General features: G+C 34.7%; 1 protein-coding gene across 4 annotated transcripts; it reads right to left on the bottom strand.

The window, feature by feature from the left end:
• Positions 1 to 11,866: 11,866 nt before the first annotated feature.
• On the bottom strand, positions 11,867 to 17,611 carry LOC107900758 (protein OBERON 4). Of its 4 annotated transcripts, none has more exons than XM_041098390.1 (4): positions 17,260 to 17,611; positions 13,821 to 17,113; positions 12,595 to 13,215; positions 11,867 to 12,348 (listed from the first exon to the last, which is right to left on the bottom strand). In XM_041098390.1, exons 2-3 carry the CDS (start codon positions 17,080 to 17,082, stop codon positions 12,644 to 12,646), a joined length of 3,834 nt encoding a protein of 1,277 aa, XP_040954324.1. In that variant the 5' UTR covers positions 17,083 to 17,113; positions 17,260 to 17,611; the 3' UTR covers positions 11,867 to 12,348; positions 12,595 to 12,643. The 4 variants fall into 4 exon arrangements, with proteins under 4 accessions (XP_040954324.1, XP_040954325.1, XP_016681949.2 ...); XM_041098391.1 differs by having other exon boundaries at positions 11,867 to 12,449; XM_016826460.2 differs by lacking the exon at positions 11,867 to 12,348 and having other exon boundaries at positions 12,510 to 13,215.
• Between the last annotated feature and the right edge of the window lie 528 nt (positions 17,612 to 18,139).

Consider the following 18,139-nt stretch of genomic DNA (forward strand, 5'->3'; position numbering starts at 1 on the left):
GACCACATTCTTTATTCCAGACAAGTATTAATACTATTCTAGCATCATCAAATGAAAATCTTCCAACTTTTTTTCTAAATATAGACACCGTAAATAATTTTGTTTTTGTATAATGTGTCGGTGACCGGATACCCATACCCTTTTTTGTTCTGTAGTGAACTGAAAATCCGGTTCGATAATCATCCAAGATTATCCATGGTTGCAATCATAATGATTTGGTTTTGTCTGCTAAATCCAACACCTCTCCATTTGCTTTATGTTACGACATAAATAAAACATAATAACATAGTTTGAATTTATCAAGAGAAATTGGTGCTCCCACGTATAGGTGAAGAAGCTAAAAGTGGAAACTGTATATTCCTAGGAAGAGTAGGTGTGTTGTTACTCAAATGTTAAAAAATGGGATGAGAATGGAGATTTGAAGATGTCTGAAATTCAATCCCAGTGGTCCAATATATTACAGGATGAACTCCCCACCCATGTGCAGATGTCGGTCGGTATTCACATATAAATAAAATATTTTCTTTTCTTTTTTAAAGATCAGATTTCATAGCGATTCTTTTATTTCTTTATCACTCCCACCACCCAGCCGGCAGGCTGCAACACAAACTTCATTAATTAAGGCTCATGTCTAGATTTGCCTCCCAATTGTTTTCAATTTTCACTTCATATTTCAGTATTTAAATTATTTTCCCTCTTTTTTTTCAAAAAAATTAATGGTATTAAAAAAAAAAGTGGCACACTCAACCTATGTGAATGTATCATGTGTTTGGTTTTTTCTATGTCATCACTAATGTGACCACTAACCATAGACTAGCGTTGATCTAGACAAATGAATATCCAAACTCATACGAATCTTGAAATTGGGTTTGGCAAGATACTTGTTTCAGAATTTGATTTGATTGGACTTGAAGACTTAATTTTAAATAGTGAAGTTCGTTTCATGAGTCGTTGAGACTTAATTTTGAAAACAAGTTTGCAAAGAGTTGGATCTAAAGGTCTTCGAGACTTGATCTTAGATGGTTGAGTCCATTTCAAGGGCCATGTAACACCCTTTAACCCGAGCCGGCTACAATCATGATAAGACGATGCTGCATCCGATGCCTAAAAGCATCTTCGATGATACTGTCTATAGTTGGTGCCTTTCTGGTGGTTAAATGATTCTTGTGCCTCCATACAGACGACAATCAATGTTGTTAATTGATGCCTTTAAGCCAATTTATATGGTTTAATTATGCTTCAAGGGAAGGCTATGAAGTAGCGATAACTTAAGTGAGGTACCGAGACTTGACTAGTAAGAGGTATTGATACTCAACTGTTGGGTATCAATAACCAAATCCCCTATCTTTCTATTTCTGTTTCAATGTTTGCAAGTATTGATACCTAAGTTAGGGGTACCAATAATTGGGTCCCAATACTACTCTATAAATGAATTTTACCTGCTAACTTTGTGGTATTAATATCACTACCCTAGGTATCAATACTTAAATGCAAAAATGCACAAGAAAAGTCATTCAAAAGTTTCTTCGCTTGCAAGAATAATAAAATCGTCTACATTAAAACATAATATAATTGTAAAATTTTGCCCCCATTTTGAATTACTTGCTCAAGAGGTACTTAATTTGCAATAGTTGTAAAACTTAACTCCATGTCATGAGCTCGAGTAGCTAATTCTTCAAAAGACTTTGGCTTAATGTTAGAAAATGTAGCTCAAGCTCCAATTCATGCCTTGTATACACATGTAAATGGCAAAGGACTTTGACAATTTTTCCTTATAGTTCATGCTTAAATTTCTCCAACGATAGATGTAATTGATGATTAGCTCGTCTTTCCTTGTCATGAGCTTGTGAGCTCAACCATGCTGACAACACGATAAGTGTTGTAAAATCTATTGAGAAATGCTCTCCTAAGTTCTTCCCAACTGTTAATCATCGTAGCCTCGACATCAATGTATACAAACTTACTTAACTTACCGTATAAGCATACTTTACCAAATATGTTAACTCAATTTAATCATTAATATACAAATATGATTCTATCAACCAACCATTTCATACACATATCAAACATGATATAGCCTCTTATATTCACATCAAAACATGTCCATCACAAGCCATTCCAATAACTAATTACAACCAAAACATTTTTATGCCAACATTGGCCAAGTTAACCTATACATGCCATTATAACCAAAGTTGATTTACTAAATATACCGAGATGAGCCGATGGATAGTGTGATGATATATTCGCCAAGCTTCCAACCCAATGAGCTTCTGAATTACTATAGAACAGAGAAAATAAAACAGAGTAAGCATATTATGCTTAGTAAGTTCGTATAACAGGAAATTAACTTACTATTCATTTATATTTTAAATTAAGCATGCAAAATTCATCCAAAAAATTTTGGCAATTTGCCTAAACACAAATAACCTCAAGAAACATGTTAGTCATGTACTTCATGTGAATATCAAAAACAAGGATGAGCTCATTATGTAACAATTTTCATATACATATGTTTTCCACATCATATATTCATATAACATGTACATTTCCATAATAATTCATCTCAAGTTCAGATTATTCCATGTCGGAACTTTAGTCGTTGAATTTATTTGAAATATCGATGGATACACAGGTAGTACACTTGAAGTGTACAAAATTGTAATCCGTCAATTCATATTCGGGAATGCTCATACGAGTACATAAACGGGAAGCTCTCCCTCGAGCCATATAACAGGAAGCTCATATGAGCTATATAATGGGAAGCTTATCCGGACTATATAACAGGAAGCTTATCAGAGCCATATTCAGGAAGCTCCGGATAACCATATATCTGGAAGTTCAAACGAGCCATATTGGGAAGCTCCAGAGAACCATTACTCAGGAAGCTCACAAAGAGCCTTTAATCGGGAAGCTCCGAAGAGCCATATAACGGGACGCTCATAAGAGTTGTGGTGTGTCCGCAACACATACAGGATCACAACCAATCGGATGCTCCAAAGAGCTATTAATAGGAAGCTCGCAAGAACCATATAACGGGAAGCTCGAAAGGGTCATATATCGAGATTCTCATGAGCACTAATAACGAGACGCTCTTTCAAGTTGTGGTGTGTCCGCAACACATTCAGGACCACAACCAATTCGGGAACCCTATATCCATCGAATTTTATTTATTCAAACGGGACTTAATACTTGTTGAACATTATTGGATATGTGATCAATTTCATATATATGGCATTTATACAATTAACATATACAACATTCAATTCAAACATTTAAATATACACAATTTAGTTACACAACTTACTTTGACAATTGTTCGTGAATTGTAATCTACTAATCCGATACTTTTTTTCTTTTTCTCGATCCAATTTCGTATTTAGTCTATCCGGATCTATACGAGTAAATTTGGCTCAATTTAATATAGTTCATATTCAATCCAATCCAATTCACATCTTAGGAAAAATTACTATTTTGCCCCTATACTTTTATTTAATTACAATTTCGTCCCTAGGCTCGGAAAATGAAATTCATGAAATTTAATCCTTATTCAAAGCCTAGCCAATTTTTACATGTAACATTTACATCCCATGTATTTCATTAAATTTAGAATTTTTCCATGAATTTTACATCTTTACAATTTAGTCCATAAATCACAATTTCATCAAAATTCACTTTACAAAGGTTGTTTATCTATAAACAACCTTTCATTTTCTACCATAAAATTTCATAATTCAACTATATTCATCCATGTCAAAATCCTAACACTTTGATAACTTTACAAATTAATCCCCGAGATAGCTAGATTAAGCTATTACGATCTCAAAAATATGAAAATTATTAAAAACGGGACAAGAAAACATACCTAATTAAGGCAAAATAGCTTGCTTGAGTTCAACACCCATAACTAGGGTTTCCATTCCTTTAATTTGGGAAAGATTATATAAAATGATGATATTTCTTATTTAATTAAAATATCATCTTTTATTATTTCATCTTTCCAAAGTAGTCATTTTCTTTATTTAATTTTTCATGGATGAATCATCATACTTATTTACTAACTCCCCTTAATGGTCTATTTGCTATATAAGGGCCTCAAATTTTGAATTCCATAGCTATTTTGATACTTATAGCTACTAGAACTCAACTTTTGCATTTCATGCAATTTGGTCCTTTTATCAATTAAACATGTAATCGGTAAAAAAATTTTAATGAAATTTTTATACGATACTCCTATCATATAAAATAATTTTAAAATAATTTTTCTTTCGGGCTCAGATTTGTGGTCCCGAAACCACTATTTCGATTTCACTGAAAACGGGCTGTTACATGATCAATCCTTTGAGTGTATAGCTCCGCGTTTGTGTATAAAGGCAAAGCAACATTTTCAGCATGATATTTGACAACTTCCTTGATAAACTCCTTGAGTTTATTGGAAAAAACATTTTGAAGATCGTTTTCAACAGTCTTGGTTTCACCAACTTGTTGAAAAGTTTGGTGTTGAATTTTATTGGTAAGAGTTCGATTGTTTCCACTTATACATTCAATTTGAGCCATTATGGAAAATATTCTATGATCCATTCCTTTGATGCTTGTTGCAATGGATCCTATGGATTTGGAAAAGAAGTCGTTTGCCTTAAGGGAATTAGTGCTAGTTGTCATCATAGCCATAACGTCCAACTTGATGATTATCCTTGGCAAAGTGATGTTGTAGACATTTATTCCTTTAGTTTTTAAGTTGGAGAAGATTTGAGATTAGACTTGGTGATGAAGTTTTTCATGGGAGCCATCACAACTTCGATGACCTTGATCTTTGAAGAAAAAGTATTAAAAGGATAAATTGTTCTACTGAAAACGCCAAAAATTTATCCACCAAATTTTGATTCGGAATAAGACTTGAAAAATTGAAACAAATCAAAGAATTTTTATTTATAAATTATGAGTTACAAGCTTTAAAAGCTTCTTGAATACAAAGAAATATTTTGATTCTTCTCTTCAATGGAGCTTCATTGCAAGGGTTGTAGACTTAATCTTGCACGGATGTGAGTCACTTCAATGGTCATTGAGACTTAACCTTGAATCTAGGTCTGCCAAGATGCTTGCTTGAGAATTTGATTGGATTGGATTAGATAAAAAGTTCTTTGAAACTTTATCTTGAATCAATGGAGTTCATTTCATGGCGCACACTCAAATTTTGAGTAAAAAATTGACTTGAAAATTTGGAAGATAATTTTTATTGATAACTTGAAAAAAGTTACAATCTCTAAAAGTTTCTCAAATACAAGAAATCTTTTGATTCTTCCATTCAATTAGGCATTGATCCATGGGTCAACTAGATTTGATCTTGAAAGGATCTGGTTTGTGTAATGACCCAGTTTCTAATGGTGTCAGAAATTACGATTTTGAAATGTCATTTCTTTAAATCATGTTCATAAATATTAATATTTAATATTTACGGGACTAGTATAGAAATATATTAAAATTTGGTCTAGTAATTTTGTTTAAATAATAGTTAATTGAGGTAAAAGTGTCATGATCTGAAAGTCAATGGTATTAAAAATTGAGATTTTGAAACCCCATTTCTAAAACCGAACCCGTAAATATTTTTATTAAATATTTATGGAATTATAGTATAAATGAATTATATTTTGGACAGTTAATTTTATCTAATTAGTGATTAACTATGGTACAGGGATTAAATTGTAAAAGGGTAAAATTTCAATTGCTAAAAAATCTCTAATTAGAAATTAAAGTAAGGGCTTAAAGTGGCAATTTTACCACCATATGAAGTTTTGTGGACATTGGCTTAATGAATTATAGATTAATGTTATAAATTTATAATAAAAAAATAAAACAAAATATGTAATAAAATTTGGTTAGTGGAGAGAACGAGAAACATTTTCTCATCTTCTCCATCAAGAGGCCGAATTAGAAGAGTGAATAAGAAGGGTTTTCGACCATAGGTGGTCAACTTTAAAGCTTTAAATTGGTTAGTGCAATTTAGTCCTTTTCTTATAACTTTTATATTTTTGAAATCCTGGGAGCTTAATCTAGTTGACCCATGTGTTACTTTTTGAAAATTCTAAAGATTTAAAAAGTTGACATTGATGAATATTTAAATTTTTAGGTATTAAATTGATAGATTTATAGTTTCGTACAATAGGGACTAAAATGAATGATTTTCAAAATTAGAGGTCTTAAATGGACTATAGTGAAATCGGGTTAGAAATTTGAGCTCTAAATTGGAAGTTATGTTATCCCCGATTTTAGGGACTAAATTGAATAAAATGAAAAATTTTAAGGTTATTTGAATAATGAAATTGAATTCATACATGCACATAATAGGATGATATAATATGTGTGGAATTGATAAATTGAACGAAAGAATTGTATAGATCGAAAATTGGAATAAATTATAAATAATTAGAGAAAAGATAAAATTATAGAATAGCCCTCAAAGTTTCAACTTGTTTATTGTTTTAACCTAGCAAGTTCATATGGTAGGGTTATATATAATTGTAACATATTCTTGAATTATTAAATATTTTTGTGGTTGTAATTTGAATTGTTTACAATTTGGTACAAAAAGGTGTGATATGGACTAAATCGTAAAAAGAATGATAAATTGATTGATAAATTGAATATAATGAATTGAAATTTGATATATTTAATGAATTGATATTTGATTATGATTGATCGAATAGGATTGGTATGAATTTTATTGATTATCGAGATAAGGATAAAATTAAATAATTTGTAAAATATGTATGACCTTGAAATTGAATGTGATTTGAATAGAATTTGATATTATATCATTACTGAAATATTATTCGTAACTAAAAACGATGCAAGATCATCAACAAGGAAAGGGAAGGCGAGTGTCGGCAACGAGTGACGCAAGCTTTTGGTTTGTATTTCTATGACCCGAAACTAATTTCAGTTAATGCATATTTATGATATATTGCATTATATAGCATTAAGGTAAGCTATTAATAGATATTGAGTGAAAATGATAATAGTGGAAGTGAATATCAAAACTTGGACTAAATTGAATAGAATAGAAAGGTTTTGAAATGGGTCATGATTATATGAATTGGTGCGTATTTGATTAAGTATAAGTTAATTATAAATATGCTCGAATATGGTATGAAATGTTATACTAGTGATTGGATTTAGTTGTTAGGAAAATATGCTAATTAGTTTAAATGATTAATGTCTTTGCTTCATGAAGGGATATGAGTTTCATGTGTTTTGGGCATAATGTGAAGCATATATAAACATCAATATGAATGACAATGTTTTGAAAGCTCAAAGGTAAGACTTGAACTTATGAATGGCTTGGAATTTGGATTGGTTAAATAGCTCATGTCATAGAAATCTTAGTATGTATAAGTGTCATTTGGATATTAATGGTTATGATGTGCACATGATACTTATGCTTGATGATTATATAATAGGTGTATAAGTTTTGTTAAATGTTTAAATTCATTTGAATGGTGATGTTTGGATCTAGCTTGTGCTAGCATCTTAGATGTTTCATGCTTTGAAATTAAAGGTACATAAGTATGCATAAATGTCAATGATAGCTTTGGTTGTTGAGTTATGGTGACATGAAAGTCACAAAAGAATTGGTATATTAACATGTTGGTTATTAGAATGTTTTTTTTGAATGATGTGGAAGACTTGTAAAGTTTTATATAATCTTTATGTTTGAGGTGTCAATTGTGGCATATTGGTTGAATGAATATTTAGACATGTTTTGGAATGTTTTTGTGCAGGATTGAATGGCTTTATATGTATCATTTGAATGGCTTTATATGTATCATTTGAGCCTTTGGTTTGTCTTACACGAGATAGGCACATACTGACATATTTTGTACCACATGACCATGTGTCACACACGGGCTGGTGACACAGTCGTGTGTGCACTGGAAATTAAGAAACATTGAACCCACACGATTCCTAACTGTCAAACGAGCTGGTCATACGCCCGTGTGAGTATTGTAGATTTGGTCATTTAAGTTTCACACGATCTTAGTTTGTTACACTGCCTAACCCCACGGCTATGTGACTTTTGATGAAAATTTGTAATTTGATCCACACGACTTTAGAGAGTTACACGGTCTAGACATATGAACATGCAATCCCTATTTTGACCAATTACCTTTATCTATTGAAAATTTTACATTTTGGTCCTTATTTGTTTCCAGGTCAATTTTAGAGCTTTCGTAAGCTCGAATTAGACTCAATTTTGTTTGTTATGCATGATATATGTAATAATAGCATGCTATATTGTATTGGACAGTGTTAGAATATAAAATTTGATAATGAGATTTAACATGAACTGCAATTGTGAAAGATTATACATAGTAGGTTATGATCCAGAAGGTTGGTATGAAATTGAGACGAATTAATCGACTCAGTTTGGAATATAATATGCTACCATGTTATACTTTTGAACTAGTTATGGTATTTAGTTAAATGGATTTAAGTTGTATAAATGTACTTAGTAGGTTGTTTTGCATAAGTGTAATTAATGAGTATTTTTATTAATTTATTCGCGTTGATATTAAATTTGTAGAAATACCACTGAGTTAATTACTCAGCGTACGATTTATTTTTCGTGCGTAGGTTAAGTTATATTCAAAATCCCAAATTTCAGCTTCAGCATCTAGAGAAGATCCCGGACTCAGCAATGTTGGTGTATTTGTGTTTTTGAATAGCTTGGCATGTATCTATCTAGTTGAGTCACTATTAATATATCTTTATGTTTATATAAACTTGAGTATAAATTTAGTATTTATTAAATTTAGTTAATAGTATTATTATATACTCATAAGTAAGTTATATGAATTGTGATGTGTATTCGTATAAAAATTGTAGTTGCCTTGGCAACAGATGTGGCACACTATAGCTTAGACTTAACGATCAAGTCAGGTATGAAGTGTTACAGTTTTCTTTAAGGTCCATTAAGACTTGATCTTGAAAGGATATGGTTTACTTTAATATTCGTAAAGACTTGATCTTGAAGGTGAGATGCTAGCTTGAGAATTTGATTTGATTTGGATTTAAGGATCGTCAAGACCTGATCTTGAAAGCAGGTTTGGAGAGAGTTTGGATCTAAGGGTCGCCTAAACATGATCTTAGACGGATGCAAGTTGTTTCAAGGACGCGTTGAATTGCTCTTGAAACGGGTTTGGACCTCTTTTCTTTAGTTGAATTAGATCAAAAGACAACTTCCTTTTGAAATAGATTTGGGCTTCTTCTCTTCGATTGAATTGGATTGAAAGGTGGCTCTTCTTCAAAACGAGTATGGTGTTTGTCAAAATTTCTTCAAGTTCTTCAATTTTTTCAGAGATTTCTGCAGAGAATTTTTGGGCTTCTTCAACTTGTGAATGTATAAAATGGCTTGGAGGTAACCCCTTTTTATAATGTCAGTCACTTGAATAAAAGAAAATTATTGCAGAATTCAACTTCTCCATTTGATTGTTCTACAATAATTTAAACTTTTTTTATTCATCTCTTATTAATTTAATCAATTGGAGATAAAGCAATCATTTAATATTATCACTTAATTATTTTATTTTTAATTAGTGATAACATAAATTTTATTGTTTATCTCTTTAATTAATTTAAATTAATTAAAGAAATATAATTGTGCATATTATGATTTCATCATTTTTACCCACAGTAATTCCGACTTGACTCGCTGTAATTTTATCTTGACATGTGGCGCTTTGTAATTGGCCAAAAAATTTCTTCATCTACTCATAGGTAGTCGAAACTTGATCTTGAAAACGAGTTTGGAGAAGTTTGATCCAAAGGTCTTCAAGACTTGATCTTTGATGGTTGAATTTACTTTTAAGGATCATCGAGACTTGATTTTGAGAAAAAAAATTACCTTTGTGTTGATGCAATTAGATTGAGAAGCGGTTTGATCAAGGGGTCTTCCAAACTTAATCTTGGATGAATGATTCCACCTCAAGGTCCTTTTAAACTTGATCTTGAAGAACGAGTTTAGCCTATTTTATGTTTGTTTAACAAGATTGAAGAACGACTTTCTTTAGAACTAATGCAACATTCTTCAGAATTTCTTCAAGTTCTTTGATTCTTTTTAAGACTTTTTGAGAATTTGGAGACAGGATTTAGTGCTCAAAATCTTCTTTTCAAGCTTTGTTTTTTTGAACTTTTAGAATTTTGAACTTGAGAAATTATAAAGAATACCTTGGAGTTAATCCCTTTTATAGAAACAATCAATCAAGTAAGAGAGATTTTTTATGAAATTGTATATACATTAGATACATACATATTTTTATAAGATTTATATTATATTTCAATTAACATTAATGACTAAATTTATAAAAAGAAAATCTAATTGATATGAAATTTTTAAAATTCTATCCCACAGCGTATACAATGAACCCATTGTGTCACGGGCCGCAGTTCAAAGCCCGTGACCATCGCACCAAATGCATCCAATTGAGGTCTATTGCTTAGATTGGGATCATTTGGCCTACGAGAACTGGCCCGATTCAAAGAGCTATTGGACAAGCCTGTCAGATTGAAGCCTAGTTGGCCCGATAATGAAGAGATGGCAACTTAGGCTAATATGGTAACTAATCTTAGAAGATAGAGGAAATCATATCTTGTAAAGATTAGATTAGATTTGATAATGCTTATCTTGTAAATCCCTAAAATTAAGGGATATGGTTAAATCTCATCTGTCGATGTAAATGTATTTTGACCGTCGGTTTTGGGGGAGCTCAACTATAAATAGAGAGCCTCCCCCTCAGTTGTACTCACTCCATTCATTGTTTCATTATTCTTTGTGAATAGGAGTAATAGAATACTGAGAGCATTTACTCAAACACTTTATGAGCGTTCTTTCTGTTGTTCTTCTTTTGGCATAAATCGCTTCCACTCTTCAATTGGTGCCTTGGAGGAGTTGTAAAAGAATCCTCACTTTTGGGCATAAAGGCTGACTTGGGCGAGTTTGGACGAACGGATCGCCTAAAGCCGAACGGTTCGTGAGAGAAAGGTCTAGCCCCGTGAGAATTGCATATACATGGGTAATGTGATGGGGTCCATTCTCTTGTGACTTTGAGACTGGGTTCACCTACCTTCTCCAACTGTTCTGTCTTTGTTGTGATGTGCATCAATACTACATCTACATACTAATGGCTTAGTTACTCCAATCTAAGTGAAGTAAATAGTACTTGTATTTCTTATGTGATTTTTACATTATTGCATGGATTAAATTATTAGTGAAATGAAAAGGATTTGAATTGAGTAAAATTAACATTTAATTTCCAATTCAAATCCTAAATAACACTTTCCTACGATGGATTTAATTTTTTGTTGGGAAGCAATTTTTTTGTTTATAACCCTACAATTTCCCACATTTTTAGTTCACTTACACGTTTTCTGGTTTGGTTTAGTTTACCTAAAGCCATATTATTCTACTATATCATTTCTGGCACATTTAATTAAGCTTAATTTTTTAATTAAAAAGTATTTTTCTTAAGACTCACTTTTTGTAATTGAAAATTAATTAAAACAAATTGATTCCAATCACGACACACATAGTTCGAGGAATGCATGTGCATGTACATGTGTGCATGTGCCATGGGCTCAGGTGATGATGATAGGTGGAAACATTACAAAGGAAAATTAAGATTTCATGGGCCCTAACTTTGACTTGTGGTCACGCCTCCACATGTGCCCTTGTCCCTCCCCTTTCTATTTTTCTTTCCCTTTCAAGAAATTAAAAAATAAAAAATCCCATTCCCACTTTCCTATTTTTTCTTTTCTCCTGCATTTTCTTGCATTAATTTTTAAAATGGTGTTTTGAGTAAGAAAAAGAGTATTGGATGAAGTATTTTATTAAGCTCTACCTCATATATGTTTATCAAACATTAATGCCAATTGCCAAGACACCAACCCAAGATCAGGTCACTCATAGGAGCGGTGTATTTTATGTAATTTACCAAAACGAAACGTCAGTCCTTGACACCACTGCATGTGTGTTTGTTTATGGTAAACGAAGACTAAAGACCTTTTGGTCTATGAAATGGAGTCAAGAGCATCATTGACTTGACTGGTTCATTTCGACAGCCACCCAATGCTTAGATGAGGATGGCAGGCCCTCAAACATATACACAGGCAACCCTTGGGAGCTCACTCTCTGCCTCTGGTTTAAGTGAGAGTATTTTGCAGAAGCCTGAATGAGAACATCTTCAACTGGGGCACATTAGAAGCTCTTCATTTGCAGCACCCCAATCGCCAATAATGAGAGGTTTGGGAGGCATCATGGTACTCGCACAAAACTGTGGCTTTGCTCCGCTTATCCTGTAAGCAAGCAAATCAAGCAGGCTTAAACGATATTCAATCATTGCTCTTTGTGGTCTTGAAACTTCCCACTCTCAGGAACAACAGAGAGTGTTGCATCCCTGCTGTACATATTCGGGTAAGTATTGGAGAAGTGCAAATATCTAAGATTGCAAGACACCTAAAGTTTAAAAAAAACTACATAAACGGCAAATCATAATGTACGCACATTATATAACTGAAATTTCTACGCTAAGATGACATTACCTACAATAACAATTCTAACTGAAAGCAAAGAACCATTCAATTTAGCACATCACATGGCAAGGTTTCGCCTTGTGGCTTCCATTTTCAACAGAAGATCTTTAATATCAGCTTCCATTCTTGTCTTCATCCCATAGCATTCCCTGTAAGCTCTTTCTAGAGCTTGAAACTCTTCAAACTTTTGTTTACGCATTTCTTCAGCCTCGACCAAGCGTAGTTTTTTAATTCTACTCTTGTACTCTTCTTCAATCTTTTCATCCTTTGTGATTGCAATTCTTTTCAGGCTTTCAGCATCTCTTCTTGCATCATCAGCCCGTGCTTGGTACATTTTGGCCTCTTCCAGTTTGATTCTTACAAAGCTATCCAATTCCGGCAAAAATGGTTGCTTCTGACCACTCCTCTCCAACTCTGACTCTAAAGGCCGTTTCTCAGACAGCCCAGTTCGGTCAACATGGAAACCAGGAAGCAAGCTAGAAGCGCTTTCCAATTGAAGGGCTTTATCGGAATAAACTGGTTTGAGCCTTGTAGCATCCTGACATGGTCCAGCCATACCATTGACTCCTTTGACTTCTTGTTCTTTTCCAGACAAAACAGTTGTATTGTCAGGCTTGGAAGAATCAGCATCTGCAATCAGAATAAAGAAGTTTGCTCACTTCAAATGGCCTTTAATCACATGGCAAGGTGCTATTCACAGTCATTTTCTTGCACTAAACGCAGTGATGGAAATTAACATGTTATTTATAAATAATGACCATAACACATCAAACTTAAAGTAAATAAAATGCAAAATCACGTTAATATCTATCTAACCATTTAGTTGAAGTCATCATAATTTTGCGGGGCTGCTGCAAATGAACAAAAAGTTAACGCATCAAAAGAAAACTGTGCATATCATTCAGAAAATTTAGCACAGCTTTGTAGAAACAAATTCTCACAAAGGTGACCAAAGAGATTTAATCAACCACTAAGAACTGGAATAACATATAGCAAAGCCATATATGCTTTGGAAACTAATATCAATCTCATATAATCCAGGAAACGTTTATAAATATTCTTGAGAGGACAAATTCTCATTTATTAAGCATTGGTTTGTCAGGGTGAAGAGTCAACAGTACTGATTTGAAAATTATGTATAAACAATATAAATTGATTAACTTCTTAACCTCGTAACAACTAACCTGAGAAAAAAAAAACATAACTAGTTGTCAAAAAAGAATAGATAACATTACCAGTCAAGAAGCTCATTATCTGACTGTAAACCTCGGAAAGGTCAGACTTTCTTGCCAATCTAACAAGCATCTGGTTAGCAATTTCATGCAGTCGTTTCCCTCTCAAGTCTCTGCTGCCGGAAAAGATTCTCTTGACATATTCAAGTTCCTTGGAGAAAGTTTCAAGCGTCCATTCCTTTGCAAAGTTCTGAAAAACCTCCTTTACAAAGCCAAACATCTGGGATGGATGATTACAAGCAACACAATGAAATTGCACCTCAGCTGCAGTATGTTCATTCCTGATATAAGATTCCCTTAATCCACAATCAACATGGCACCAATGAAGACAGACATCACATCCAACCCAACTACAAGTATTGGACGCCATGTCAAATTTTGAACATACAAGACACATACAAGCACTACAAAAACCATTCTTCTTTGAGCAAGCCTTGCACTCACAATCTTCCGCAGGCAGAGAAGTCTGGCACATGAGATTTCTGCATCGTAGGTTCAGAAAGATCTCAGCTAAATTAGAAGATGGAATTCTGTCATCTACCCGAAGATAATCAGGCAGACCAGTTTTCAGGGAAACCAAGATTTCCAATTGACCCCGATGTGATTTTAGCAGCATTTCAAGGGTTAGATCAGATCGGTTCCGTAGGGCCTCCTGCAATGCACGTAGCTGTCCCTGCTTACCTGCATCTAACATGATCTTGTGAATGTTGTCTTTTCGACAAGCAACTGACTGTTCCATCATTTCATAAAACTTCCTAGCCATAACAAGGATAGGCTCAGAAACAATACTGCTCATTACAGTCTCAGCACAATCAGCTCCACCAAGCAGAAGTTTTTCTTGCTCTTTCTGGCTACGGCTCCTATATAAGCTACCTCCATGCTTCTCTCTCATGCCTCGCTTATTCTCTAAGCTGTAATTTGAAGCGATTTCATGAGACCCAAAACTCTGTGAAGGAGACCTGGCATCATTCTGTAAACTTAACTGCCGCTCAAGTACATTGGGAATCTTCGAGCTTCCATCTAAAGTGTGCATATTTTGTGCTTGCACAGCCTGACTATTTGAATTGCCCTGTAATTCTGAAGAATGATTGAAAGACCCATTGCCATTCATCAAAATTCTCTGAAACATGGGAATGTCTTTATGCCGAGACTCATTTTGAGACTGCGATGCTCCCTGAGAAAGTTGATCAACACACTGAAATATGGGACGGCTGTGAACAGATTGTTCATAGTCCATGGAATTCTGAGTCAAAGAACAACTTGGATTATGGTAAAATGACTGAGAACCTGAAAAGGACATAGATGCAGTAAACCCATCAGAGTTGGTACGAAATGTATTTGTTAAAGACTGCACACTCCTCCCGTGGCTAGGGGAGCCAGGAACCTCGTCTGTATCTCGAGCACCAATTGGCAACAAGACATTTGGTAAACTAAGAGAAAGATCAAGTGACTCAAATGCCAATTTCTCTTCTTTCTTATTGGCACCTGGCTGCTCTGGCTTTTCCACTCTCCTAACAGGAGAATGAGAAAACAACTCAAAACCCCTAGAAGGCCCTTCCATTTCAAGATCTGTAGCTTTTGATTCCCTTTCATTCCATACCCCATTTGCTGCAGAATCAGTAATATTTGTAGATTCAACAGCAACTCCTTTCCCTTTATCCTTGACATTCTGACTCAATCCTATCTCGACCACATGCATGTTTATTTTATGCTCACCATTTTCCTCCGCAACTTCTTCATTAGACTCAGCTGCCTCACATTCCTCGAGCTGCATCTCAAGATTAATCCCTTTATTCTCCTTACAGATCCCTTCCAAACAGGATGACTTCATAGCAAGTGCATCTTCACTGTCTAACTCACTCTCACCACCAACCTTTAGACCTTCTTCCTCCTTTCCAACTTCACCACCAGCCACATCATCCATCTTATCCCCACTACCACTAGTTCCACCACTTAAATTCTGTCCACCATCTTGCAACTCATCATTGTCCTTCACATCACCTTCTCTTCTATTCACCACCTCATTAGTTCCACCATTTAGAGTCTGTCTACAATCTTGCAACTCACCATCATCCTTCACATCATTTTCTCTTTTATTCACCACCTCTTCATTAACCTCCTCTAAACCTTCCACATTTGGAATCATCCCACCTTCAACATTCTCCATTTCTATCTGACAAGACTCTTTCCCATCATTTCCGGTTCCAGCTTCAGTAGCCAAATCAGTTTCACACTTAGCCTGAGGTTCAGGATCAAATTCACCTTCCTCCATCTCACTACTAGTCCCATTCTCCACCGGTGTTTCCTCATTCTTCTTCTCCTCTCCACCACCACCACCAACACTCTTAGACTGTTCGCTGCCTGAATCCCGTGACCATGTTGGTGACCTTGACTTAGACTTCGACTTGGAGCTTCTCCTCTTCAAATCCTCCTCCCCTGATTCCCCAACAACCCTGCCTGCCCCCAAAGAATCCCTTGACCGTGTAGGTGAGCTCACATCCCTAACATCCTTCAGTTGCACCTTACTACTACCTCTAGTCTCATCCATTCCACCACCAACACTCTTAGACTGCTCACTGCCTGAATCCCGTGACCATGTTGGCGACCTTGACATTGACGTAGACATTGCCTTGGAGCTTCTCCTCCTCAAATCTTCCCTCTCCCTTGATTCCCCAACAACCCTCCCTGCCCCCAAAGAATCCCTTGACCTTGTAGGTGAGCTCACATCCCTAACATCCCTCAGTTGCACCTTACTACTCCCTCTAACGTCATCAATTCCCAACCTTCGCCACGAGCTCCCACACACACTCTCACGACGAGTTCGGTCCCTTTCTGACCGGAACCCCTTTGGAAACTCTCTGTGAGGTCCGCAGAAGCTCTCCGACCTATGAAGGCTACTACTACTACCACCACCACCACCACTTTCTCTGTACCGATCAAACCCTGCTTTTCGCCTATCAAAGCTATCAAAATCATGCTCTGATCGCTTCCGGACCAGCCTCTCCCTTTCCCTCTCCCTGCTGCTATCCTCATCAGCCATGGACCGATCTCTATCATAACGAGACAAAGACGATGAGATCAGATTGCTTTTGGCCCGGGAATTGCTATCAAAGGTTGAAGACGGCTTGTAGTAAAAGCCAACGCTGCTACTGCTGCTTCGGTGAAAAGATGACCGATTTCTGTTCTGATTCTGATTCTGATTCAATTCTTTGCTAGCATTTTTCTCATAGGAATCGAGATCGTCGCTCGATCTCAACCGCTTCATAATTTCGGTATATCAAAGCAATATCTTTTTGCTGAAAAGAAAGAAAGAAAAAATCTAACAACAATATGATAAGAGATTACAGAAAACAAAAACCCTAATTTTGTGCCCAAAATCAAGCAGTCTTCACTTTATAGGATTTTGAAAATAAATAATTTTTGAGCCTTTAAATATGAATACCTGGAGAATTGCACAAATTTCATGTCGAATTCACATCCATGACAGGGGAATCTCACAGTGTTCGTCGGGATGCAGACCTTGAAAGCAAAACCTTGGAGAAATGTAACAAAAAAAAAACAAAGGAAATAAAATAAAAACAAAAGGGGAAGCTTCCAAATGGCTACAAAAATTGCCCAAAGTGCAATTCAAGGAAAGAAGAATACTAGTGATGATGAGCAAATCCAGGTTTTTAATTAAACGATACGCAATGCCCTAAGTTTTTTGAGATTATGGGGGGAGAAAAGCTTCTAAAACGTGAAGAGGAAAGTTTGGGGATTTCATTTAACTTTGTGCCCAAATGTGAGAGTGAATTTACGTACGCGCCCCAGTTGTTGGTAATAAAAGTAAGGTGGAAAAAGGTTGCGGGAATTTGGGGTTTGGTTGGGGGATAAAATTGGGAAGAATGACAAGGACAAAAGGATTAACTTCCTGAATTGGTCACCCAATTTTCAAAGCTCTTTCATTTTGGTCATATAAAAATTCTTATAATTTCATCAATCAACTTTTAAGACATTCTCATTTTAATCACTCAATTGTAAAATCTATTTAGAATAAAAGAAAGCTTTAAATCTTAACAAATGATGACATACACGTCAAATCATATTCACATCATATTTATACTTTCATTTTGGTTATCTAATTTCTAGGTTGTCAAAATGAAAATAACCTAAAAGTTAGGTGATCGAAATAAAAGTGTAAATATAATTTGGCATGTACAGTCACTTCTTGTTAATGATTTAACATTTGGGTGACTAAAATGAAAATATCTTAAAAGTTAGATTACGAAATTGCATTTTAATGACCAAAATGAAAATATTCTAAAAGTTAGGTGACTAATTAG

The sequence above is a fragment of the Gossypium hirsutum genome, chromosome D08 (genome assembly GCF_007990345.1).
Source record: "Gossypium hirsutum isolate 1008001.06 chromosome D08, Gossypium_hirsutum_v2.1, whole genome shotgun sequence".
In the NCBI taxonomy this organism is placed as follows: Eukaryota; Viridiplantae; Streptophyta; class Magnoliopsida; order Malvales; family Malvaceae; genus Gossypium; species Gossypium hirsutum.